The sequence below is a fragment of the Pantherophis guttatus genome, chromosome 2 (genome assembly GCF_059756535.1).
Source record: "Pantherophis guttatus breed Tessera chromosome 2, ASM5975653v1, whole genome shotgun sequence".
NCBI classification, from domain to species: Eukaryota; Metazoa; Chordata; class Lepidosauria; order Squamata; family Colubridae; genus Pantherophis; species Pantherophis guttatus.
Window position 1 is genome coordinate 145,005,580 of NC_142064.1, and position 27,831 is coordinate 145,033,410.

The window sequence follows — 27,831 nt, forward strand, 5'->3', positions numbered from 1 at the left end:
ACACATTAAAAAAGAAAAAAAACCTCATTGGTTTCTAAAATGGATGGTAAAAAGGTCCCGAATCAGGCAGATGGCATATTTATTTCTTGGAAATCTATCCCACCTTCCTCAAAGAGCTCTAAGTGACACACACTGCACCTCCTACACTAATTTTCTTTACAAGTCAATGAGGTAAATTAGGCTGAAACAAATTGTCTGAAGACTCAGCGATTCCCTCAGGCAAGTATGGACTGTAGTCCAGCCTCTTAAAAACTAGACAATGATAGGTGACATTTATTGTATTACAAGCTTGATCAAAACTGTTTGCTGCTTTTATTTCTTATCATGTATTAATTAGCTGCAGTCACTCTAGGTAAGAGGTCCATTGAACACAACAAATTTATTAAGGAGCACAGTAAAAACATCTGAATGTTTATTATGCGGGTGTCCAAAAGCTCAACCCTGTTGACAATTTAATTTCATAAACATAGTGAGCAATCACATCGCTTCCATAGAATTTAACTAGGACAAACTCAAAGCATAGCCTGCATTTGTTTTTTATTTATTTTTATTTATTCTTCCAATGTGTTTGTTTCATACTCTAAAAAGAACAGCCGACGTTATGGTAGTTTGATCATTATCAATAGTTCACCTGCACAAGATAGAAATTACATCCTTTTAACAATTTTGTGATATGTAGTTGTTTAAATTACATTTAAATTACACTTAAATTTGCATTTGGGTTGTGTCTCGGAGATCTTGTGAGGAGAAACATTTTGCACCTTCCAAGCTTCGTAGCATCAATTCTAAGGAATAACCTTTACATATAATGTCCATCACTTTTGAAGGTTAGAAAGGGCTCAAAAGATGATTTTTTCCCCGCTCAGCGTATTTTTGTTTTCACCAGACAATGGAAGGAAAGACGCGTTAAACGCTATCCTGCAACTAGAATATCTTCGCAACAGGGAGTGGAGGGGGAAAAAAAGACGATCATCGATCGTTCCCAACGAGACATTAATTTCTACTGGTAGAATTTGACCAAGAGATAAGATCTCAAAGATGGCACCCCAAACTACCCTCCCGCAGCACGTGTAGGACCAGCTCTACTAGCGCGTGATCGCTTTTCCGCGCGCTCAGATTTTCAAAACCGTTCCGCGAAGACACGGACGGAATTTTCACGCCGCCGTTTGCCGCCGCTTCTCTTAGCAATCCGACACGCGTCGCTGGTTCGAAGAAGAGCAAACCCAGACCTCCAAGTCGCGTTCTTTCCCATCATGCACTCCGGGGTGGTGGGGGGGTGGAGGAGGAAGGAAGAGACGAAGCAGCAACAGCTTCGTTTTCCCGCGAATTCAGTTCAAAGGAAGAGCGAGGGGGAGGGGAAAAGGGAAGCTCCCGGCGGTGAAGCGCGCGGTCCAACCAAACTCTTGCAGAATCATTCTGCCGTCATGGCTGGGCGGGATCTCCGTCGGCCAATAAAGCGGGACGGCGCCATCGCGGGAGCCAGTAGGAAGGCGGCGGAGGGGGCGGGAGCGGCGGTGGCGGCGCCGTCGGGTTTGGCTGGGCGGAGAGGGCGCTTGAGGAGAAACCGAGCGGGGCTATTCCGAAAGAGTTGAAGCGCTTCCACTTCCTCCTCGCCACCTCACCTTCGCGAGCGCTCCTGCGCCCTTTTCCCCTCTCGCGGTCGGTCCGCACCTGCCGTCCGGCTCCCGCCCCGCAGGAAAAAGGCCTCATGGCTCCTCAAAAGCACGGCGGAGGAGGAGGAGGAGGAGGCGGCGGCGGGGGCAACGCGGGGCCCAGCTCAGGTGCTCCGAGCGGAGGGGGAGGCGCCGCCGCTGCTGCCACCGCCACGGGCGGAGGCGCCGGCGGGAGCTTCGGCGGCTTTACCTCAGCCGCAGCGCCGGGCGGCAAATCCGGGGGTGCTGTTGGAGGCGGCGGCGGCGGTGGAGGAGGAGGAGGAGGCGGCGGCGGCAGTTATTCCGGCGGCGGCGGGGGTTCGTCGGCATCTTCCGCGGCGGCCGGTTCGGCGGCGGCCCTGCCCCCGGTGAAAAAACCGAAGATGGAGCAGATCCAGGCTGACCACGAGCTCTTCCTTCAGGCCTTCGAGAGTGAGCGTGGGCTCTGGTGGGGGACGGGTGGGTGAGTGGGAGGGAGGGAGGGAATGAAGGACCACGGCAACCGCCGCTTTCTCCCCTACCCCCGCCGCCCCAAGTCGCGCCGGAGGAGCGGGGGCAAGGCGAGCTTGATGGCAGCCACGGCGTTTGGCTCCCCCGCGACCAATCGGGCGGGAGGCCCCCGAGGTGCTTTTCCAAAAGAGGCAAAGTGGACTTTCTTGCCTTTTGGAGAAGCACCTTGGAGGACAACGGCGATCTGGATGTTTGGAGACTCTCCGCGGACCTTTGGGCGGGAGGTGGTTGCTGGAGGAAAAAGCTGCTGCGGCTTCTGTGTCTGGTTTGTCAGTCCGGGAAGACTCTTTAGGGGAAACTCGTGCCTTGCTAATCATTTTCGTTAATGAGCCAGCGGCACGCAAGCACGCCCACTCCGGGAGCCGTGGGATTCCGCACCGCGGTGTAGAGTTGCGCTTGGGGTCCCCCTCTTTCTCTCTCCAAGGGATGGAGCAGGGGGGGGGGTGTTGTATGGGCGATACTTGTGTTGTTTCCAGTATCGTCTTCCTACCCTCGAGAATTCCTTAAGAAATAGAAATATAGGTGTTTTTTGTACAGTAAAGCGATTTAATGTACTAAATGCAGCCTTAACCGTTCGTTTGTAAGGTGTTATAATTAAGGTTATAGTCCGGTGCATGAGAAGTGGATTGCAGAGGTTGATCCACACTCCTGAGCTAAACAAAAAAAGAGTAACTTGTTAAAAGAGTATTGTAGCATGTTAAATAGATGGGTGAGTATCCAGTGTATGATACCTTATAACACTGACATATAGTAGCCAAAATATAGGAAGATTGGTTTTTTTAGTTGACTAGTTTTTAGATCTAAATAATTCCAACTATTTAATAGAACAATTAACAGCTTTGATTAGTTTGTAAATAATATATTAGGTGATTTGTGCAAACTAGGCTACCAGGCTGCTATGCATAATGTGATCTATAAACCCAGCTTGGGTTTTGAAAAGTTTAAAATATTTAAAATTGTTGTCAGAATCTTTGTTTTCTTCCTTATGCTCATTACTTGGCTCCTCTAGCTGTTGTACCACAGGTTCCAATACACAAGATGGTGTACGCTCTTATTTCCATATAAATGTTACTAGTGTATGTTAAGGTCCCTGATTGTCTGCTGTACAGTAGGATAGTTACCAACTGCGGTACCTTTCTGTGACCTGTTCAAAAGGCCAACTGGACTTTCTTGGTGGGATGGGTTTTTTTTTAAAATATTTCACTTCTCATCCGAGAACTTAGAATTGAAGAAACTTCTTGGATGTGAAGCGAAACTTTAAAAAAAAAAAAATCCAAGGAAATCCAGTTGCCTCTTGGGGAAAAAAACACCTTTGGGACAACCATGACACTGGATGATTGAGAATCTCCACAGACTTTCTGTGATCTCTGCAACAAAGTGATATTGATATTTATTGGGTTACCATTTGAAAACACTTATTCATCTCATATTTGAAGTATATCTGAACACAGGTTTGATATGAGTGAGAATGTTTTATGTATGACTTTGTAGTGCTTATACAAAAGCTAGTGAAGTCTCAGATTAGCAGCTTTGAGTAAAGAATATTTCATTTTTTTCCTCACAGAACCAACACAAATATATAGATTTCTACGTACCCGCAATCTTATAGCTGTGAGTAACTATTCATCTTTATCTAACTTTGTAGATTCTCTCATGTCAGCATTGAATTGATTTTTTTTTTCCGTTTTCTGTTGCAGCCAATATTCTTGCATAGAACTCTCACTTATATGTCTCACAGAAACTCCCGAACAAATATTAAAAGGTAACTTAAGCAGTAATTAAAACAAGGGCTTTGTTTTCCAAAAAGTCACAAAATAGTATGTGTCTTGTCAATAACTGTCATTGAAGCTGAAACTAAATTTTTTCTGATCTACATAATGAGATGGACTTGATACAGGCATTTATCCAGAGGAAATTTGACATTTATTGCTTGTTTGATGTGCCATATTTTATGTGATAGTTTTGGGAATTTTGTCTCAGTGATTTATTTATAAATTAATACAATTCCAGTAATCAAGACAGGTAATTCAAAGTGCTTGCTGAATAACAAAAATGATGTGCATTAATTATTTTTTGCATATTTATAACAGTAGTTTTCTGTTTTATTGTGGCTGATTTTTAAACATCTTAAAGTTTATCTGGCTATTTTAAAGTAAGCATTTCTAACTATTTTTAGTGGGTTTAATGTATTTTAGTGGGTTTAATTTTCTTTAGATTCTTTGCAGTATGGTATTAGTAAGAAGCTATAGATATTTTGTAACTTACATGGGATTAATGATGCAGTTCCATTTAAATAAATAAGGTAACATGTTAGGCAATGATGAAGATTGGGATCTATGTTCATCATAGGGATCTATATTTAGTAGGGAAAAAGCTACAGTGTGAATTCTTCAAACATGTAATAGACAGGTGTCAGTGATTAAAACTTTCTGGCAATTCAAAATTAAGACTTTCACACTTGTGACTGGACAAAATTATGTAGACACATTCAGGCATGACTTAATGGCTGCAGGTGCAAGGTAGCACATGAAGTTTTAACTGATTAATTCTGAGCTATTTTTTGGATTAATTTCTAATATTCAGTGTAACTGAAACGTTGTTAGTGACTACTGCTGTTGGATTGTAATCGAAGGAAAATATGTGACTTTAATTTTTTTTTCTGAATCTTTGTTTTCATACTTGGAGATTAATATTTTGGAATATTTTTCCCAATATTGAGACAGTCCATTTATTTTATTGAGCCATAATTTAATTTTTTTGTTTTGGATTTGTGTCATATGTGATGTATAGATTAATATAATAATCACTCTTGAAAGTTTTGAAGGTATTTTTAAGAACATGATTAATGAGTGTTGATATATATAAAGTATTATCCAGCTTGTACTGCTGTAACACAATTATTTCACTCTGCTTCAAAAGTGCATCATGATTAATATACTTCTTCTATTGTGTGGTATACTCTGAAAGTATTTGTTAGGGAGAATCATAAATTATTTCAATCCAAGGGTCTCTACTCTGGTTTAAAATATATTTTTAAGTAATTATTTGTCTTACAAGCAATCAAAGCAAAGGTGCTAGATAGTGAAGCTATTATAAATTTAATAATTTTTTATTAAATTATTTTTAACAGAATAAAAGACAATGAAAACAAAAAGAAGTGCAGGAACAAAAGAAGGAAAATAAATAGAGGAATATATAAACTTCTTTATATAAACTTCTATAAATCTTCTTTTCAAAAGATAGTTACAATATTGTCTTTCCCCACTTTTAGATGATATACAAATCTCTTCAGCTCTTCATTTTATCCAAGTCCACTTTAATCTTGAAATCCATGAATCATCATTTCATTTCTTCTTCTTTCAGCAAAAAGTCCATATAAGATTTCCAGTCTTTCAAAAAAGTTTTTTCCCTCTGATCAAACAAATCAGCTTTGCCATTTCTGTGAATTCTGACATTTTCACAATGTCTTTCTCTACTTTGAGGATTTCATTATTTTTCCATTGTTCTTCATATAATAATCTTGCTACAGTTATCATATATAAAATCGGTTACCTTAAGTCTTTTCTAATTCATTGTCCATAAGTCCCAATAAAATGTCTTGTTTCATAAATCAGAAAAATCGATACCATAGGTACCCTGCTGAATTTTTGAAAGCTATTTTTTGACATACTTTTCAAGTGTTTTTAAATAGTTATGGGAGATATAACACAAAATAATGCAATAAACATCTGTATTGAAAATGATTAGTTTAACTAGCTATATTCTTTTAAAATAAAATATTCATAAATGATTTTTATTCTGTAAATTATTTTTATTCTGTCAAGTAAGTGTAAGATGTTACTTCATAATTAATGAATTAATACAAGGTAGTTCTTACCAAAATAAAATTAGAAGACCTTCACTGAAATAAAGCTTCCTTTATAAATGACAAATTGGAAATGAACTATCCCTATATATTCCTATAAGGGAAGTATTATAAATGTGAACAGTGTGGTTAGAAGATCAATTCAACTTACCTTAAATAGCAGAGAAATGGAAGGCCTTGACTCATAGAATGGGTTTTGATAAGATTTCAGTGCTTTTTGGTTCTACATTTTAGGATTTAAGTCAGCACCTTTCAACCTAAAAATTGGCAATACTGTATAACAGATGAAAAAGAGATGATCTCTTGGCTTCTGCTGGAACGTACCATTCTAGTTTTTGGAACTATTGTGATTGCACAATAGCCTATTATAGTGACCTAACCTGATCATGATCAAAATATGTCAGGTGACTGTATGACTTGTACCATAGCTCGCTTACCATTATATATGTGAAAGAATCCTTACCTCTGCTTTTTCCCAAGTGCTTGATCTAGAGCCCATTTTCAGGCTATAAATGTTTAGCTGAAATATATTCACATGCAGAATAAATTATTTCCAGATTCCTTGACCAAAATTCTACCTTATGTAAAATATACCTTAATTTATTTTCAGTTATTCCCAAGCATTAGTTTTGCCTTCCACTATTGTGCTGGGATCAAAGAATGGTACATGAAATATATTCAGGTATTCAAATAATTGTGGTACCTGATCTAGCTGTTAGAATTATCTCATCCAGGAATTTGTTCTTAGTTATTAACAGTATGGGAGGCCAAATTGCATCACATATGTCAAAGCCTACCTTTAAAAAGATACTACATCTGTTGCAAAGTAGTACATTCTACATCTACCTTGGACCCAGATAATAGCAGGTTTGGTGTTTTTCCAAGTCATACCATTTTTGATATGAACAAAATTGAGTAAGATGTTTTCGAAAGATGTTTCCAACAGTTTTAATGCTATCAGAATATCAATCAGTCTCAAATACAATTTTCCACTGTAACTTAATTTGAGTGGTTTTATAATCCAGTATGCAAAAAGAAGTATATGTGATATTCTGCCACAAAACTGTACACTCATTGTTAGATTGTACATGTTTACTCTGGGTTCTCTTCAGATAATATAAATCTTTCATCTTTTTAAATGTTTAGATGTAGAGGAAAAAACAAAACGTTAGTGTTACTCAAGACCAGCTGTAAAATGTGTGCTATTGATCAAAGTGGATGTGAACAATTGTACTAATGAACTAGACACTGAGAATCCTCTATCCAATTTATTTTCCTTTTGGCTAGGCTGTAAGCAGCCTTTAAATAGCTAGAATGTGATCAAAGTAAAACTACTCTATTTCCCCCAAAATAAAACATCCCCTGATAATAAACCCAATCGGGCTTTTGAGCGTATGGCAATAAGGCCAGGCACTTATTTCAGGGTTCAAAAAAATATAAGACAAGGCCTTATTTTCGGGAAAACATGGTAATTCCTAGATCTTGATCAGGACACTGATCGGAAATCATAATTTGTCAGTAGTCTGATTCAGGCAGTCTCCCACCAGTTGATTATACAAAGCTAACTAAGGTAACTAAGCTTGGTAGCTAAGTTTGGCTACTGATAGGATTGTTTCTACATGCTATAGAAAGCTGAAAGCTCTTCCCATGCTAAGATTCCCAAAAATTAATCATGTTCTTGAGTAAATTTCTCAGAGGATTTCTGCAGTTCAGAGGCAAGACTCTATTGCTAGTTTTCACACTATGCAGGACAGTTGCTTGAAGGGATTGTCAAAGGAACCACTACTTAATTCTAGCATTTCTAAATCAAACTCTTTCTACCCAGAACATAAAGCCAGGTTTAACTATCCTGTACAAATAATTGTAGCGATGAATTCTTCAGCAACTTCTGACATGCGTCATTCAAATTCCTCAAGACAAAGTAAGGTAGATTGACCTCCATGAGCCAGAAGAGAAGAAGGATGATTAATCTTACTTGGCTTTTCTCTTCATTTTGTAATCTATGATTTCTATTTTTATGTGTGTTAAAAGAATTGCAAGCTGTGTTGTGAGGGCTTTATATCATGAAAAGGCAGTTGCTGTTTTTCAACAATAAAGCCTATTCTCCATTTTCTTAGATAATAATGACCTATCATCTCTCTTCATGAAACATATTCAGAACTAGCAACCAAGAAGCAGTTTACAGATCTATAGCATAAAAAGACAGTGACTAAGAAAGGCTAAAATTTCCCAAGTGTTTAAAAAATGCCAGTAAACTCAGATATAATTTTATAAATATCAAGTAATATATAAGTATTTTAAAAAAGATTTAAGCAATAACGTAACAGTGGCTCTATGTGAAACTCTGATAACATTCAGCAGCAAAGCTATATAAACCTTTAAAGGGCAAATAATTTTTCACAACTGCCTCTCAAAACAGTGGCCACAGTATGATATATTAGTTTTTTTTAATATCCTGTGCATGATAATGAAAAATATTTTAGAAGGGTGAAAAATCCTTGATTTAATGTCATCCATTCTGATAAAGATATAAAATATTGCCACTTTGTTGCTGGGGATTTCCTGAATATAAGGAGGCTGTTTGGAGCATTTTCTACTCCTTTTCAGTATTGTCTTGTGTGAGTGTTTTCAAACTCAAATATTTCTTTTTATCGGTTTTCAAATTCAGCTTGATTATATCATTTATAGAACAAAGATAATAGAAATAGTAAAACCTGAAAGGAAGTTACAGCGTTGCTTTCTATTTGGTTCTTTGTTTTATAGATGAGCCAATGTTTTTCAGTTTTTGGTGACTCGCCATTGGCATCAGTCTCCCAAATAATGTAGCATGGTTTCCAAGTTTTTCCTGTAGTAATTAATGCTAAAATTAATGGATGACTTTGCTTACTTAAGGAAATATAGTTATCTGCAGTTATTCATAGCTACTTCAAAAAAATGAGGGGGGGGCTGTTGGATATATCCAAAATGGGGGGATTGGTAGGTAACTTAATGATGTAAAATGATGTAAAGACATCAATGCAAAATTGAATTTCAGTTGTAGCTTTAGCTATGTTCAGAGATCTCTCTAACTTTGGATTAAAACCTTGTAAATGTTTTGTACTCGTAGTGATATTTTAATTGCATTCAACAAATAATATATAAAAAATCTAAAATAACAGGAATTGCTGGGATGCTCCTCATAAATTCAGTATGATTTTGGGGAAAAAATGCCCGAGACTTGGTTCCTGAAGGATAGTGGTTTTTTGGAAGAATTTTTTTATGCAACAAAATTGTACTACATAATGGAAATCAGTGCAATTTCAAAAGGCAACTTTTATTGCAGGAAAACTTTCAGAGTAGACGGAATGCTGACGAAAGTAGAGAAAACAAAGGGAGAACACGACTTGCAAAGGTAACATTTGTTTTATCAACCAATGTGTTTCAGTAGCAATGTTTCAACTGCGATGAATACATGATAGATTAAATAATGTATCAATAAAATTTATGCAGAAATGGAAGTGAAATGTGATGTAGATGAAGATAATTTGCATCGGCTTCTCCCATAATGAAATATTCATAAATTAATTCTGTTAAAGAGATGTGTTTTGTACTTTGATAGTGTATTGTCCCAGTTAACATTAAATGTTATATAACATTGCATCTGCAGAAGGAGACTTCTGTAGACATTTATTTTTGGGTAGTTATAGGCTGGATCCACTTATTTATTTTTTTGAAATTTCATTGATTTCCATTATGTAGTCCAATTTCCATTTACTCTGCACTGCAGTATGGATTGGGATCAGTGTTACGTATGTTATATTGCAAATGAGGATGCACTTCTCCATTTTTTTGCTGCAGATCAATTGCTACAACACCTTATGGAAGAGTTACTGGGGCCAATAAATAGGCCAAAATACTAGAAAGTTTTCTGAAATTGACCATACATTGGCTAGAATATGGTTTTGTGGCAAATCGGTTTTCTTTTTATGTAGGCTGATTGTTAAACTTAATGTAACGCCCCAAACTCACTTAAACTTTAATTCCAACTATTACTATTCTTTCTGCATTATCCTTAAATTGTGAGTTAATTTGTGAGAAGGCTGCTAAATCAAAAAGTAAATCGATTGTGTCTGCTCTTGATTATTAGACCCATTTATGGAGGCTACATTGTTTTTCTAAAAATGTGTATTTTAATCATACCTTTCAAGGAAATGGAACTCTCCTGCTAAAACTAATATTGTCCATAGATGCCCAGGTGATAACAATTATAGCTATAGTCACTTTTGTTTAACTTATCTCACACTATTTGTATCTGTTCCTCAAAAAAGACAAACCTGTGAATGATAATAACAAGTCTCAATTACATCACACCTGCATGTCTGCTATGCACTCTTTGGCTGCCTTTACATGTTCAAAAATATTGTGACATTGCAGATAAAATGTTCAGCAGCTTATTACATTGTACTGAAATAGCTATATTAGCTGACCTGGGGCCAGTTCAAAGTGCTACTTTATTATCCTCAGTACATTGACATAGTTTTGGACTTCCATATTTCAAAAAGGTTTTGGATGTGATCTGCTGAAATAATATAGTATTTGAAAAGCTCTTATATAATTAGAAATTCAGTTTATTGGAACTGGAGAAGGAATCTATTGAATAACCTATTTATCTTTCAGAAATTGGTCTGCCTTCTCTTTGGGTTTTTGGCACAGCATGAATTATTTTTTTAGGAAGGCAATATATTTTTGTGATTGAGATTGATAGGTATACACTGCTATGAAGTTTGCTGTTTCTTTTAAGGAATTTTATTTCCTTCAATAATGTCTTCATACATTTTTTAACTTGGGTATCTCAGCTTTTTTAGGGGGGAAAAGCAGATAAAGGTAGTTCTTGCTTAATGATGCTAATGGGATTGGAAAGTCTGTTATTCAGCAATATTGTCATAAATCAAAAAAATTATTTGACTGTGCTGCTTAGCTAGGGCAGTTCTAGCAGCCCCATTTGCCATTGTTAAGCAAGGACCTCATGTAACTGCAGCCTCTGACTTCCTGCCGGCTTCCCCATTTACTTTGCAGCAAAATGGTTACTGAAGAAGTGATTGTGAAAGAAACACAACCTGTTGTATACATTTTTATTAGCTTTTATTGAATTGTTTTTAGAAATGTGAATTTAATTCAAAAGAACTTATCATTTTTTTATGTAATGAAAAAATATGGCAAATGAAAATTAGGCTATCAGGGATGTTCAAAACTATAATAATGATGAAAATTGCTTCTATTCTGGGAAATTTCTTTCCCAAGAATGCTTAAATCACTGCTTTTTATGGAGTACAAAAAATGCGGGAATGATCACTACTTTTACACACAGAATATGTTTTCAAACTTTGCTTATATGCAGATTAGATTACATTGAAGCTCAGCAGTAGAGTTTTGAATTCTAAGACAAAAAGATACTCCATTGTATGCAGAGGTACAAACATAGACGTGTCTTTAATTTCTCAAGTCAAATACATCTTTTCTTAGGGCTGTAAATTGTTTTTCTAATGAAATACTCAATTTTATTTTCCAATTTCAATGAATCCGCTGCCAGTTCAGTTTTCTTGGGTGACCTAGGCTCATAACCTACACATAATAATGTAAAATAAAATCTTTCAAGTGAAGAATTGCTTAAATAACTTATGATTCTAATGGCTTTTCTTGATGAGTTTATTTGCTTTTAGGAACTGATGTTAATATTCCTTGATAGAAAATTACAGATAGTTATATGTTTTAAAGTGTAAACATACTTTAAAATATTAAACTACTAAGATGTTAAATTTGTAAGTTTTAGATGCAGTGATTAAATTTCATTGAACAAGATATTTATCAGATTTGTTAAAATGGTTCTTGACAGTGGATTATCCTGAGATCACCAACATTGGTGTTATAGTACACGTGAAAGGGTCAAGCTTTGATGAGTAATGTAAAGAAAGAAAAACTAATCATTGTGTAGTAAATGCTGACAATGCTTTTCTCCCAGTTTATCTTAATTCAGTAAACAAGACTTTCAATCATTAATACTTCATATCTAGGAAGTGTTATAGCATACCGCTTTTAGAAAGAAATCAAAGCAAACCTAATAAATAATATAATTACCAGCCAATTTAAAACTCTGCATTATTAAAATTTATTTGCAGTACATTCTTATTAGTATACAGCATAGTCATTTTTATGCTAGGGTAAGATTACTTCCACCATATAACTTTCATCTAATTACTGCTCAACTCGTCACCTGTTTTTACAAGGTGTACCATCTCATGGAATGCCTTGAAGTTGACTCCCCTCCGGTGGTTTTGTACTTGTTAAGGGTCATTTGATTTCAGCAGGCTGTTGAAGCTAATGTTTTGACTAGGATACTGTTGATTCTGTCTCCTTATTCAGCAACTTTACTATTGTATGGCCTTTACAAAACTGAATTTTAAAACATTGTGGGATACCTTCAGTGGTAATTCACATAACTAGAATTGTTTATAAATATTTTAACAAAATAAATTTATGACATTGTTCCTTCAAATTGACTCTATTCAAAATCTAAATGATTTAGGCAGATAATGAAGGGAACAAGAGGTTCAGAAATTTTGGCTTAAATTTTTTGGAGCAGCCTGCTCAACTAATGACTTCAGATATATTGCATTGTAACTCCAGTCATCCCCATCCTATTATTATATTGCCAGCATGGTGAGTGAATCTTCCAGGTTTTGTCTTGTCTGGTAGAGGCCTTTAAATATTAAAACAAGCACTTTGAATTGGACCCAGAATACTTTTGGCACATATGAAGTAAATATAGGTCATAATTAGTAAAGTACACTTTCAAGCATGAGAAATTCTTAATTTAAGCATTCTAATATAGAATACAATATTAATCCAGGCAATTAGGGAATTAATGCTAGGTCAGTTTGTGTAATGTAAGGAAGTGCCAACTGCAGCTAACCAAGCATACCTGAAACAGTAATTAAAACTAGATTCTAGAGGAAAAGTGCAGTCTCATTCAGAATTATCTGTACATCTAATGTCAACTACTTGAAATGCCCAGTGAATAATATATGTGTTATATTAGCAAAGGAGCCGAAATTATTACTTACAACACTTGTTGTGTTTCATATAAGTAATTGTATAGTGGTGCATGTGTTATAAATGCGGTGTTTTAATGGATAAAATGTAAAAAAAAATTGTTTGCATAAACTATTTAAATAAAGACTTTAAAAATGTCACATCTTCAAATCAGTAAATTTTTATTTTCTTAATTTAGCTTGTCTGCTCATCTACATCTCACCTTTACCGGTTTTTTCCATAAAAATGGTAAGTAGTTTTTCTCTTTTCCCCTTGTGGTGCTTTTCTCTCAATTGACAAATGTCATTTGTTATAGAATGGGGGAATAAAACTAAGACAATAAAAAATACTTTTAAAAATTTACTAATACAACACTATTGTGTTCTGCAAAATATGGGTTATATCCAGTCTGTCAGACAAATTAATTGGCTTTAAAGCTTGAAGGTTAATGGCAATCTTAATTATTTTATTTCTATATATTAGTGTGGAGTACTAAACATTTGTTATAGTCTTCGTCTTACAACCATCCATTTAGTGACCATTTGGAGTTACAACGGCACTGTGAAAGGTGACTTATGACCTATTTTTACACTTACAACTATTGCAACATCCCCATGGTCACATGATCAAAATTCAGGCGCTTGACAACTGGCATGTATTTATGACAGTTGCAGCATCTGGAGTCGTGTGATCACCATTTGTAACCTTCCCAGCTGGCTTCCGACAAAGTCAAGGGAGGGAAGCGAAATTCACTTAACAAACACATGAGTTGCTTAACAACTAAAGTGATTCATTTAACAACTGTGGCAAAAAAGGTTATAAAATGCGGCACAACTCATTTACTGTCTTGTTTAGCAATGGGAATTTTGGGCCCTATTATGTTAAGGCCTACCTGTACCCAGGATTGAAATTGAGCTTCAAGAAGAATGTTGTGTGCTATGGGTATTCCCCTAAATCCAAAGCTCCTGGGCCTTTGTATTTCAATTGTATTTAGTTGGTGAATATTGTAGATTTCATTGGACTTTGTTTCACTATTTTAAAATATACATTTTTATATCATTTCTGAGTGATGGAAAATAACTGCAGCTCTATTTACGGGTAATGGACATTTTTGAATTTGAGAAAGGTCTGGCTTTGCAACTAAGGCGGTTAAAAATAATATGCTTTTTTATCAAGCTTAAATATAGAATGTATTCCAATGGACATCACTAGACAACTGCTTTTCTGCCTAATTCTGCATTTTTTTAACAATGTGTCTTGAGAAATTCCTCTGCAAAAAAATTGCAGTTACACTAGGCAATTCCTACTAACATGAGAGCCTTCTATTAGGGATGAGTGGGCATTTCTAAGGCATCCAGCAAAATATCTTATTGTAAATATATCTTGGCCATGCAATTAATCTTTTCAGGATTTTAAATCTTTCTCTTTCTATATTGACTGTCTAGATAAGCCATTGCAAAATTCAGAAAATGAACAAAGTTCTGTAACTCTGGAAGTATTGCTCGTAAAAGTTTGCCACAAAAAACGAAAAGTAAGTACTAGAAAACAAATGTTAAAATAACAGAAAAAATAGAAAAGATATGTGCAAAAGTTATAGTTGGTAAAGGAAGAGTGTGTTATTAACACTAGGCTGTTTCTTATGAGAAGCTGTAAATTATCCAAATAAGCCATTTGTTTGCTTTGTCAAGTTTCTCTTTCATTGTTTTTTTATTCGCATCTCTCATTTAAAGACTGGGTTTTCTCATGTTTTACTGCAGATGAAATAGTACGTTCTAATTAGGTCTTACTTTCTTCAGTTTGTTTACTTGAATTCTAAGGAAAGAGAGCATTTTGCCTCAAACTCTTGAGTTTAATATACAATATAAAGACTTAATTTAAAAACTTTGAGCTTAATCTTTTCGATGGATAGCCTTTTCTCTTTGTTGATTTTTTAAAAATGTAGCTTAAGAGTTTTTACAATTTTTTTAAAAATTGCTTGCTTTGCAAGCTGAATGATGAATCTTAAAATGTGCCAATGATTTAACATTTTAAAAAAAGTTGTTTGAACAAAAGACCAAGAACGAGAGAAAGGCCAAAACCTCCTTGTTAGTCCTTGTGGCTCTTTAGACCCCTTGACACATTAGAAAAGGGTTGTTAAAAACTGCCACCTAATTTTTAACACTGGAAGAATGATAAGACTTGATGAGCAAATAAGTGATGATCTTCACCAGATTCTCTACCTTTGGGCTTGGAAGGAATGTGAAAAAGACAACATTTTGACTAATCTGAAAGAACATGGTATTCTACTTTTTAAACTTAATTAAAATTTCAGCAAGATTATTATGTAGCAGAATTTCAGGCATAGCGTTACAACTTTAGATTTAAAATGAAAGGTATAATTAAGTTAGGAAAATGTTTTATTAAAAATTTTAGTTAAAGCTAAATTATAAAATGTGCAAACTTAATAACTTTATTTTGGTCATTGATATTTTGTAAATGATGCAAAACCTGTCAATGGATCATAGCTCAGCTTCAGGTGCTGTTTTACAAATCAGCAGTTTCTTTTCTTCTTTCTTTCTCCTTTTTATCTTGAATATTGTGAATACGCTGCTGGTGTGTTATTTTGTCCTTGTTCTGCTTAGAAACATGAAATGTTAATATAGTTCAAGGTCAGAATGCAAAAAAAAAAATCTAGATGGCAGGAGTCTGTTTTTAGCTAAAATGGAAATATATTTTCTGATAGTGTAAAAGATATTAATCTTCTGAATCTGTTGGAAAAGTTGCAAACATGAGCTAGCTCAAATTAGGTGATGTAAAAATAATGATTTTTAGAGTCTGTAAAAATATTTTCATTTTTGTAATTGACCTGAGCAATGTTAACCACAAAAAATATTATCCAAATTTCTGAACCAGACAGATTCTTCCTGTCTGGTTCAAACGTTTAGAGACAGAAGAGAAGGAAAATGTAAGCCTTTTTGATAATAGCCTCCACTCTCTGGAATTCGCTGCCACTGGAGGTACTGTCCAGTACCCCCTATCCTTCTTTCCTTTTGGAGGGTCCTGAAAAACCATCTTTCTTTGGCCCATAGTGGGTTGTTCTAAAACACCATATAGTTATTGCTTTGTTTTAATGTGGGTTGGAGGTGCTGTGTACCACTCAGATTATGTATTGAGGCAATATATAAAATCTTATAAAATAAAAAAATGGGTAGCCTTGGGTTTTGCTCTGTTGTGTTCAGCAAATCATCTTATCTTTGTTTGCAGGATGTTAGCTGTCCCATAAGACAAGTACCTACAGGGAAAAAGCAGGTACCTTTGAATCCAGACACCAACCAAATAAAGCCAGGCAACTTTCCATCATTGGCCGTTTCCAGCAATGAGTTTGAACCCAGTAACAGCCACATGGTGAAGTCTTATTCATTATTATTCAGAGTAACTCGTCCAGGAAGAAGAGAATTTAATGGGATGATAAATGGTGAAACAAATGAAAATATTGGTAAGAATATAGTCTATTTTGTTTTCACTTGGAAAAAAAAGATATAGCCAGTTCTTGAATGTGTAGGCATTCATTGCATAAGATTTCATGCATACCTTTTATCTGTCTAGGTTCAATTTTGGCTCAGCCCCATGTGTCCTTGAGTAAGGTTTTCTTTTTCAGGAAGGATTGTAAAAGATTCTCATATCACTATTTATTCCTACCTTTTATTCTCCAAAGGAGCCTAAATTCATTGCTATAGCTGTCCAATAGAATATTAACATATTTTTAAAAACCTAATACTTACATAACTCTGCTTTTTGGCCTTGGCCTTGTGTATTATAAATCTAAACAGGAGAGAACAGCAACTTGGAAAAAGACATAAATGGAGAATAATCCACTTCCTGAGGGCAAGGTTTTCAGTTCTTGATGCAATCATTTTATTGCAGGTAGTTTGAGAAAGTTTAACATATTGCTATAATAAATACAAATCAGTTAAGTAGTTTGGTGTTTCCATATTGATTAGAATCTGTTTTGCCCTAGAAAATGATTACATATAGCATATGTAAGTCAGACATTTTGAAACAGGAGTAATGAAAGTACTCTGGCTAGTATTTGAGAAATGATACACCTTGAATAAAAGAAAGATCAGCCCTGAACAAGACTACAAATTTACAAGTTCCATTCTCTTTTAACATAGTTTGAAGTTGGATTTCCTGTCAGCATCATCCAAAGAGCCTATGTTAGCAGAATGCAAATTGAATTTACTTTTATGGTACTTTAGCACTCTTTATCTAGAGCACATGCAATTTAGAACAGTGAATTGTTTTAATAAAATCTTGTTCGTATTAAAACTTTGCTGCCTAGAAAGGATTTCTATACCAAAGAAGGGCTATGGTTTTAGCTTTTTTTAATTGCTTTCTATTTTTACTATTTATCTGTAAACAGCTGTTTATGAGCAAACTCAAATAATAAACCTCAACTGCACAAGTAGTGAATTATATTAGTTAATGTGTATGTTTATATAGTAACTGTATTTAATTACAGATGTTAATGAAGAGCTTCCAGCTCGAAGAAAACGAAATTCTTCCAACCGTGAAGATGGGGAAAAGACTTTTGTAGCACAAATGACTGTATTTGATAAAAATAGGTAATGTGTTCTTAAAAAGGAGTTTTTTCCCTGGCATATGTTTCTATTAGCCTTTTAAATGTGGGTTTTATTTTAGCCTGAGGGTTCCCTATGAAATTTAATTTTAATACCTTTAAAATAGGGTCCTTTATTGGACTTCAAGGGTTATCTTTTTGCCAGAATTCTGTTAACCACAATTAACAATGGTAGCTATGGCAACTAAATAGACTGAAAAGTAGTTATATCTGCGAAAGATATGTTAAACAGTGTGTGTTATTATAGGACCACACAAAGTATTTGTACAATATATTTTGAAATGCCACATTTTTTCTGTTTTTTAAACAATATAATTCATCCAAATGGACCAAACATGAGAAGAAAATCTACGGTTATAAGGGTGGGAACAAGCAAGAAAAGGCTGAACATGGGTGGGTGGCTGTGTATGTCAACCATCTGGGAGCAAATTTAAAGAGCAGACAAAGCTTGATAGAAGAGATAATAGAAGCAATAATATTATATACAGATGGTCATCAACTTACAACCATTTAGTGACTGTTCTAAGTTACAACGGTACTGAAAAAAATTCCCCATTGACTGAGCTTCCAACAAAGCGAAGTAAATGGGGCAAGCCAGATTCGCTTAATGACTGTATGGTTCACTTAACTGCAGTGATTCGCTTAACAACTGTGGCAAAAATGTTGTAAAATGGGCCAAAACTCACTTAACAACTGTCCTGGCCTCAGTTGTGGTCATAAGTTGAAGACTATCTGTATTTGCCAATCCTAAAATAGGATTGGGATCCTATTTCCCAATCCTGTTTTAAGATTGGGATCCTACACTATTGGGATCCAGCCTCTTTTTATTAAGTCAAGTGATAAGTCAGTCCAGAATACATAGTTAACACAGCAGAGATCAGTGTACTAAAGAATCAGCATTTTTTCCTTCTAAAATAGGTTATTTTATATAAATCACCTTCACAGACAAAGGGCATATAGCTACAGTTAACATTTCTAGCACTAAATCTTTAAAAAAATGATTATGATATTTCTGATACAGGAATTCTGCCAGTCTGAAAAAGACCAAACACTTCGATATGAAAAGTAACAATAGGCCAACTAACATTTCAGTATATTATATTTCTTCCAAATAACATAGAAACATGATTAACAGTTGAATTAAAATATAATGTATTATAATCTATGAATTCCTTTAACAGGTTTTAGTTTTGGAAATAGTCTTTAATCCTTTACCCTAATATGTATGTTTTGACATTTTACTTTTCTTATCCTTTTCTTGTTCCAATTATATTGTTTATTACCTTTCCACATTAAGAAATTTGTATTTATTTGACAACATTAACTTGGGTAATTTAGAGATAATGAAGAAAACCCATAAACTTCATGAATATTAAATCAAGCTATGTGACCATAATTAAATATTGAATAATAACATTTTTTGTAACAGAAGGTTGCAGCTTCTTGATGGAGAATATGAAGTAGCCATGCAAGAAATGGAAGAATGTCCCATCAGCAAGAAAAGAGCAACATGGGAAACAATACTTGATGGGAAGGTAAGAACCACTAGTGCCATCAGAACTCCTCTCAAAAGTTGCACGAAATTGATGAATTCCTTAGCTCCTGATGTTAATGACTTGAAATTTTATTAATAGGGCAAGTGACTAGTAGGGAAAAGAACAGTTTAGTTCTGTAATACAGCAATGCTCCAAATGAAATATTTTGAAATAAATACTTCTTCTTTAAAGGATTATCCTACATCAGGCTTGTTGTTCAGATGACTGACCATTACTGATGTGTTGGGATCACATTTGAAATGTCTTGATGGCTGAGACTGAACAGTTAAAGGGGAAATAAAATTTGCAAATTTTTACATGAGAATATAATTAGATGTAAAGTATGGTATTCTCACTATAAATCTTTGCAGTACACAAGCCATTCCACCGTCCCACTATTGCGGTGAAGGTTATTTGGCTCTTAACAACAGTTTAACAATGATCTTTTCTCAATATTATTTTTTATGGATGATTTGTTCCATTTCACCTTATGAAACCCTCCTTTGGAAAATTCTTTAAAAATATTCTTTTTGTTTTATTTCAGAGGCTTCCACCATTTGAAACATTTTCTCAGGGACCAACACTTCAGTTTACGCTTCGATGGACAGGAGAAACAAATGATAAACCTGCCACTCCTATAGCTAAGCCCCTTTCAACACGGAATTCAGAGAGTCTCCCTCAAGAAAATAAGTCAAGTTCTGTTAAACCTACACAAACTATAGGTAGGTGAATCTTTGAAACAGAAATACTAGTTAAGTTGTGCTGCTTACTTGCTGGAGTAATTTTTAAAACTGTCTTTTATTTCAAGAAAATTAAAATATTACATGAGTCATATTGAGATTAAACTAAAAGAAAAGTGATAAGTAAATAGAAAATAAATTAAAAAGAAAAATGTAAAGAAATGGTTTCTGATCTTTACAGCAGTTTTAAATATAGTACATTTATGTTATCCCTCTCTGTAAGGTTACGTAATGACTCCCTTCCACATTTTACCCTTTCTAACCATAAAACTCAGAAATCACACAAGTTTATCTTTATTTGTTCGTTTTCAGCAAAAAGTCCATACAGAGTTTCCAATCATTATCAAATGTAGACTTTTCCCTAATAAACAAGTCAATTTTGCCATCTCTACAAACTCTTATCGTATATCATTCTATCAAATTCACCAACCATTCCTCCATTGTAGGTATTCCAGATTTTTTTTACTTTACAGTCTAGCTTGAATCATGCCACTAAAATATTGAGCAGGATGAACCCTCCTTAGATTCGTAGCCTAAAGAAAATCACCCAGGTGCTGATATTTGTTGTCTTAGTTAAAGCATCTCTTTGTGAAATAAAAATTTAAATTGCTCAGTTACTGATTGCTGTAATTGGCATATGTAGCAAAAATGGCCTTCAAAAGACTTCAGTCTTGTACATTGTATTAAGACTATTTATATAGTCATTGACTATTCACGTTCTATTTCAGCTGTGAAGGAATCTTTGCCATCAGATCTACAAACAAGAAAAGAGAGAGATGTTACAAATGAGCCTCGCCAGAAACTGAGAATATTTTATCAGGTATTGACTATCTAATATTTCTGTTTGTTGTGGGTCATTGTTTTATTTTATCTATCTGTCTGTTAGAGTTTCATTCTACCTTTGCTACTTTATAAGTGACTCTATACTTATAAAGTACTTACAAGTACTTTATAAGTATAAAGTTAAAGCTTGGTGCTTTAACCACTAGGCAAAACTGGTTTTTTAATTATTTCCCCCTGTTTTTTATTAAAGAAGGAGCTAGCTATCACTTCTTGGTTTTCAGTAGAAATATTCATTGATTCAAAAAATGCATTCTAGAAAGAAAATGAATTGCAATGTAGGTTTTTTCCTAAACAAACTCATGGTAACATAATCTCTTTTTTTAGTTTCTTTATAATAACAACACAAGGCAACAGACTGAAGCTAGAGATGACTTGCATTGCCCATGGTGCACATTGAACTGTCGCAAGCTTTACAGCTTACTTAAACATCTCAAGCTTTGTCACAGCCGATTTATTTTCAATTATGTGGTAAGTATTCTAGTAAAATCACTTTGAGTTTAATATTTTATTTCCACTGGTGTTGTCTTAGTGGAAGAGTATTCTATTATAGAAAGCTACATTGTAAATTTCTAGATGGAGCCCAGAAGGTAAGTGAACAAATTTAATACTTTTTATTCAATACTACTCAGTAATAGTAGCTACATCAGTGAAAAATCTACATTAAGTGCTGTCATCCTTCTTAATGTACCCAGTAACTCAGAATAAACAAATAGTGGCTAAAAGTTGGTTTGGAATCTTTGTGCAGCAAGATTTAGAAAACTCATTCTTTTATTTATTGCAGTATCATCCAAAAGGTGCTAGGATAGATGTTTCTATCAATGAGTGTTATGATGGCTCCTATGCAGGAAACCCTCAGGATATTCATCGTCAGCCTGGGTTTGCCTTCAGTCGTAACGGACCAGTCAAGCGAACTCCAATAACACATATCCTTGTATGCAGGTCAGTAGAAAATGGAGTTCGTCTGCAGATGTATATGAGTAAAAATCACATCTGTAATGCTCTCGTCACATTAGAGAAAGTAACTGTGATATTATGAGAGCTTACTGTTTTGATATGTTGGTGTTTTTAAATGAAGTTTACAAGAATAATTGATAATCTGGATATATTGCTGCCAGGAAACAACTACCGGTAGGTTTCTAGGCTTCAGTCCTTAAGTGGTCTTTGTAGGTTTGCAGTGCTGTTCAAATGTTTAAATACCTGTTGAAAAACATTAACACTTCATTTTTTAGACCAAAGCGTACAAAAGCCAGCATGTCGGAATTTCTTGAATCTGAAGATGGAGAAGTAGAACAGCAAAGAACATATAGCAGTGGCCATAATCGATTATACTTTCACAGTGATACTTGTCTACCTCTACGCCCACAAGAAATGGAAGTTGATAGTGAAGATGAAAAAGATCCCGAATGGCTACGGGAGAAAACTATAACGGTAACTTTGACTGTATCACAGCAGACTGTGATACCTTCTCTTAATCTGCTAATATTATTAGTAGGTGGAAGTGGTACAATTGCTGGTGTAAATAGCAAGGAGCTGGATTATGTACAGAACAGGAAATTATTATTGTCAGTCAGATTTTGAAATGTTTCTTCTATATTAATTTAATTACTATGGAATGAAAAAAATATGTAGGGAAGAAAACCTTTCACATTTAGATCGGATGTTGGTCATAAGATTTCCATATTTTACAACTAGAGGCTCATAGATGGCAAATATAATCAGGTATTTGACACAAAATGAGGCCATACATTTATTTTTCCAATGTTGCAATATCAGGGTTTTTTGCCATAGCAAGTGCCCAGAGAATCCATTTATATTGTCCAATTTATATCCATTTATATTGTCCAATTGTCCAAATATATAGGTGTATATTTCAAGAGAATGTTATCCTTTGAAATGTTTAGCTTTTGTCGCATTGTCATGTTTATGTAGTCCACTATTTTCTCCCAAAACCTGTTATGTGTAGGACACTGTAAAAGCATGTGTTTTAAAGAAACATTTTTATTACATCTCCAACCAAATGCTGTCTTAAACCATTCTTTTTTGTACAAACGTAAATGGGAGTCCAATAAATTCTAAATATTTTTTGTTGCATGAGTCGGGTCCCCAACACCCAGTCCGTGGACTAACACCAGTCTGCGGCATGCCAGAAACAGGTCCATGTAAACAAGTTAACCCCATTCGTGGGATGCAGGCAGCACACAAAATCGGTCTCCAGTCCACAGAAAAACCTCTCCACGGAACTGGTCCTTGAATCCCAAAAGGCTGCTGCCTTAAATCATAATTTGAGGTCCACTGACACTCTTGCTATAGAAGTTAAGACACTCCTTCATTTGTCTAGGCAATATAGGAACCCAATAATTATTTATTCCACTTGTTTCTTAGCATCTGCATAACTCACTGATTTATTGATAACAAATACCTATAAAAACCAATACCAGTAGTAGTATTTTATTTTATTTTATTTTTATTTTATTATTTTATTTTATTGTTTTATTTTTTTATTTTATTTTATTTTATTTTATTATTTTATTTTTTTATTTTATTTTATTTTATTTATTTTATTTTATTTTATTATTTTTTTATTTTATTTTATTATTTTTTATTTTATTTTATTTTATTTTATTTTAGTATTGTTAAAAATGTTGTAACTGTAAATATTGCTACTGGATCACATTATCATCTGTCAATTGGTCCAGAGTCAAAATATCTTCACTTCCATCCAATTTTTTCTATATTACATCTTTTCCCCCAATTTTTAAAGTTGGGTTTCCCCATAAAATCAATTTAGCATGAGGAAAAGGGTATTTTTTATTAGATATTACATTCTATAACTTTCTGATGTATTTGTTTCCAGAGATGCTAGAGTTCTTAGTACTTAGACCCCAATATTGCCCATCCAACCAAGTGTTGTGTCATCCTTATAATTATTTCCTTTGCTTTAACTAACTTCCAACGGTTGTCTCATTGCAGCAAATTGAAGAGTTTTCTGATGTTAATGAAGGAGAAAAAGAAGTCATGAAATTATGGAATCTACATGTTATGAAACATGGGTATGTGTTCTATTTTTAATCTAAAATGGGCAAGAACAACAGAAATATGGCTGAAAATTATTCAGATTTTCCATTCAAATTTTTAAAAAATATTAAATATTTTGCTGTCCTTAATGTACTGAGAATTTTTAAAAATTGGAAATTGTGGCAATATGGGCAAGAATGGTATTTCTAAGCAAGATTCTTTTAAAACTTGCATCTTTTGAGAATTCCGAGCAATCAGTCCAAATTTTGTTTTTTCAGCAGTGACTGTGAGCCCAACTAAATAGTAATAATTTGTTTTATATTTTAATGTTAACAGATTTATTGCTGACAATCAAATGAATCATGCCTGTATGCTGTTCGTAGAAAATTATGGACACAAAATTATTAAGAAGAACTTGTGTCGGAATTTTATGCTTCATCTAGTCAGCATGCACGACTTTAATCTTATAAGCATTATGTCAATAGACAAAGCCGTTACTAAGCTCCGAGAAATGCAACAGAAATTAGAAAAAGGAGAGTCCATTACAGCCACATCATCTGAGGAGTTTACAGAAGAACAGACGGGTGCAACTAATGGCTATAGCGATGCTAATTCTAGGGAACGATCTTCAGAAATAGATAATACATCTTGTATGACAAAACAGAATAGAAAACAGAAGATCTGAAAAGACCAGCCGACAAAAAAAAATGAAGTGATATTCTAAGATGCATGAACTCTATAAGGAATTTAATAAGATACACAGATTTTTAACAGGCACTGCTGGAAACAAAGGATTTCATCACAGATAGTGTTGATATGGTTCCTATTGAAATAATTACGCAAGTGCAACATGTATATCAGTTCTAGTGATGTAATGACAATACTCAAAGTTTGAGCATGAAGAGCAATACAATTTTTGGAAATTTTAATTATGAGATGTACTGAATTTACATAACTTAAGTATATGTAAACCAGTTTTTATATAAAGATTTTTGCATCAGTAATGGTTGACTTTCCTACTACGGAGTTAAAAATGAGAAGAGATCGGAACAGTTTATAATTTGTACTTAAAAATTCTGTTTCCTTTTTGTAGAAAATAATGTATCATTTAAATTTGATCCTTTGTTTTTATTCTATCAAATTAGAAGACTGCAGTTTTTAAATACATTTTTAAACATTCAAGTGTAATATTGCACTTCTATAATGTCCATTTAGGGGGAAAATTGCTTTATCTATTGCAAACACAGGGATATGCTATATTAATTGTGCCAGTAGCCTAAAAGAATTTGTTGATATCATCTGGTATATGAGATCAGACTGTTTAGGGTGGATGAAGATGACGATATGCTGCTTTAACACCTTCAGGTGATGGTGGGCATTTCTGCCTATATTTGCATGTAAACAGACTGCAGAATCAAAGCACAGTTAACCTGGGACTTTTAGATGCTACTTTTAAGGGGGAAAATACACTGTAAAATTGGTCCAGAAAATGTGTTGCACTTCTTTTGCAAGTATTCTGTGATGTATTGCATTCAATACAGATGCTAACTAAAAGTCTGGTGCAGTCTTGCACTGCTCTTAACACATTAAAGCATATGTTTACAGATTTTCTTTTTTTCCAATGGAAAGTAGCTTCACTACTGGTACAGTATCAGCACCAAGGGTTTGTTCCAGCAAGCACTGTGGTTGAGTGACATCACCTCATTTTTTTTAAAAAAATTCTTAAATAGTTCATTTTTCATATTCCTTATTTATAAAGGATCGGTTATGTAAATACAATTTACATTTGTTTTTATTTCATTCCATCATCGTAAGGAGGCAGTTCCCTGTTTTGAATTTTGGCTTTGGAATGGGTGGGGAAGAAGCTTCCTAATGGAGATTTTCAAAACTTTATAAAAACTGTAAATACTGACTTTGGTCCCTAAAGGTGTGTTTAACTGTGAGACTATTTAACTAATGGTGTGGATGTGATTTGTCATCCAGTATTAAGTTCTTAGTCACAGATTTGTGTCAATAGCAAAGAGGGAGACTACAGTTTTCATTAGATGTCTTTTGTCTGCTCTGAGTTGTAGCAAACTCTAATTACACCTTTGAATAGCCGGCAAGCATTTCTCTTGGGCTTTAATTTGCTAAAGCTGTGCACATATGTAAAGAAATATTTTAGGAGAGACATAGATGTAGAGTTATTGCTTATGTCACTTAAGCAGTCGCGCTCTCAATGCTTAAAAGGAGGCTAGCATTCTTTGCACAAAAAGTTGATGACCCCCAAAAATAGTAATCAAATTACTTCTGTCAAGTAAACTTTGTATGTCATGTCCATTTATAATAAAAGCTGAGAATCCCTTTGTTTCTATTTATAATAAAGATGGATTTTCTATATGTACTCTTAATGAGACTTTGAAGAAATCATGTAAACTGGATGAACATTTGAATGGTACAGTAGATAAAGACAATTGTTTAATGAACCTTTTGTTTTTACATTAAATGTTTATTTGAAATTGAATTTTGTACATAAAGTTCAATATGTAAAATCTGCCAGTGTGTCATGTTGAATCTTTTCATATATATGCCAAAGTGAATTCAGAACCAGGCAAATTTAGTTGGGGGGGGGGGGGGAGATGCAGTATTTGCATTTGGACTAATTGTGATCTGTGATAGGGCTTGAAATGGATGGGCTTTTTCTGCCTGCCTGCATTCTGAATATAATACTTTTTTTAAAAGCCCCCCCCCCTTTTTTTTAAAGACTTGTAGTTAAAATAAGTGTAATCAAGATAAAACATACCAATAGTATCTCAAAGATAAAGTCTGATGCCATGATTGTCCGTGAAGGAATCAGAAATGGTCAATGTTCAGATAGATAACAAAGATTTTTTTTTCTTTTCCTGTCTGCCAATCAGTAAAACACAAAAGCAAAATTATTTTTTGCAACATTAACATCAAGTAGAAATGTTTTGGAAAATTAAGATGGTAAAAACATACTTCCAAATGTATGTCTCTGATCTACCCAAATTCAACCAGGGCCATAAGTGCAGCCTTTCTGAAATCAGAGTAATAGGTAGTCTTCAACTTAGGGCACAACAGGGACCCAAACTTCCCTTGCTAAGCAATGCAGTCATTGAATCACTTTTTTTTTTGACATTTTTTTTTACCAAGATCATTAAGTGAATCCAGCTTCCTCCATTGACTTTGTCAGGCGTCCCTGGGAAGATTCAAATGGCAATCATGTGACTGGGTCACTGCAACCATTGTGTATGTGTGTGTGTATATACCAATATATATATTGGTTGACAAATGCCCAAATTTTGATCAGGTGACCATAGGGACACTGCAGTAGTTTTAAATGTGAGGACCGTCACAAGTCACTTTTTTCCAGCACCATTTTACTTTTGAACAGTTGTTAAATGGTTTTAAGTCGAGGACCACCTGTTTCGCAATTTTTTCTACTGGGAATTCAGCAAATGGTTCTAGCACTTTAGTTCAGCTGCTATTAGTAATGTGCTGAATTCAAAGCATAAAATGTAATTGCTTACAAACTTCTTGATATTGGTCTGCTACATAGAGATAATGCCCTTTCATCATTTACCTATTAAGTTGTTCATAGTGAAAATCAATTGCAGTGATAATGTTGGCAGGAGCCGGAGTGAGGATGGGAGCTCAGCCCCATTGTGTGGTGCTCAGGTCTCGAACTTGAGCTGCCGGCTTTCCAGCCGACAAGATCAGCATCTTAACCGCTGAACCACGACACTGCCCTACTTTAAGGAGGGGTGATCAGCTATTTCCAAGAGCAATTTTTCTGTCTTAGATATAAATTGGCAGATATAGGTATACACTCTGTTCATACCTTTACTAAACTCTTTATGTTCTGTTATGAGCTGATGCAATTCAGCACAAAGTTTCTGGGGAATAAAACTGCTAAACCCTCAAGGCATATTCTGTGTATTGTTACTCTGATATCTTGTTTTGGTACTAAAGGTAATGAACATTT

At 34.7% G+C, this 27,831-nt stretch overlaps 1 protein-coding gene across 2 annotated transcripts; it reads left to right on the top strand.

Annotated features, from left to right (window-relative positions):
* The first annotated feature begins 1,506 nt into the window (after positions 1 to 1,506).
* On the top strand, positions 1,507 to 26,381 carry SUZ12 (SUZ12 polycomb repressive complex 2 subunit). 2 transcript variants are annotated; one of them, XM_034412508.3, is made up of 16 exons: positions 1,507 to 2,084; positions 3,727 to 3,773; positions 3,860 to 3,924; positions 9,350 to 9,418; positions 13,295 to 13,344; positions 14,541 to 14,626; positions 16,339 to 16,570; positions 17,597 to 17,699; positions 19,143 to 19,248; positions 19,793 to 19,970; positions 20,717 to 20,808; positions 21,156 to 21,299; positions 21,613 to 21,770; positions 22,061 to 22,259; positions 23,802 to 23,881; positions 24,183 to 26,381. In XM_034412508.3, exons 1-16 carry the CDS (start codon positions 1,709 to 1,711, stop codon positions 24,529 to 24,531), a joined length of 2,334 nt encoding a protein of 777 aa, XP_034268399.2. In that variant the 5' UTR covers positions 1,507 to 1,708; the 3' UTR covers positions 24,532 to 26,381. The 2 variants fall into 2 exon arrangements, with proteins under 2 accessions (XP_034268399.2, XP_087743077.1); XM_087886951.1 differs by lacking the exon at positions 9,350 to 9,418 and having other exon boundaries at positions 1,565 to 1,895; positions 1,926 to 2,084.
* The last annotated feature ends 1,450 nt before the right edge of the window (positions 26,382 to 27,831 follow it).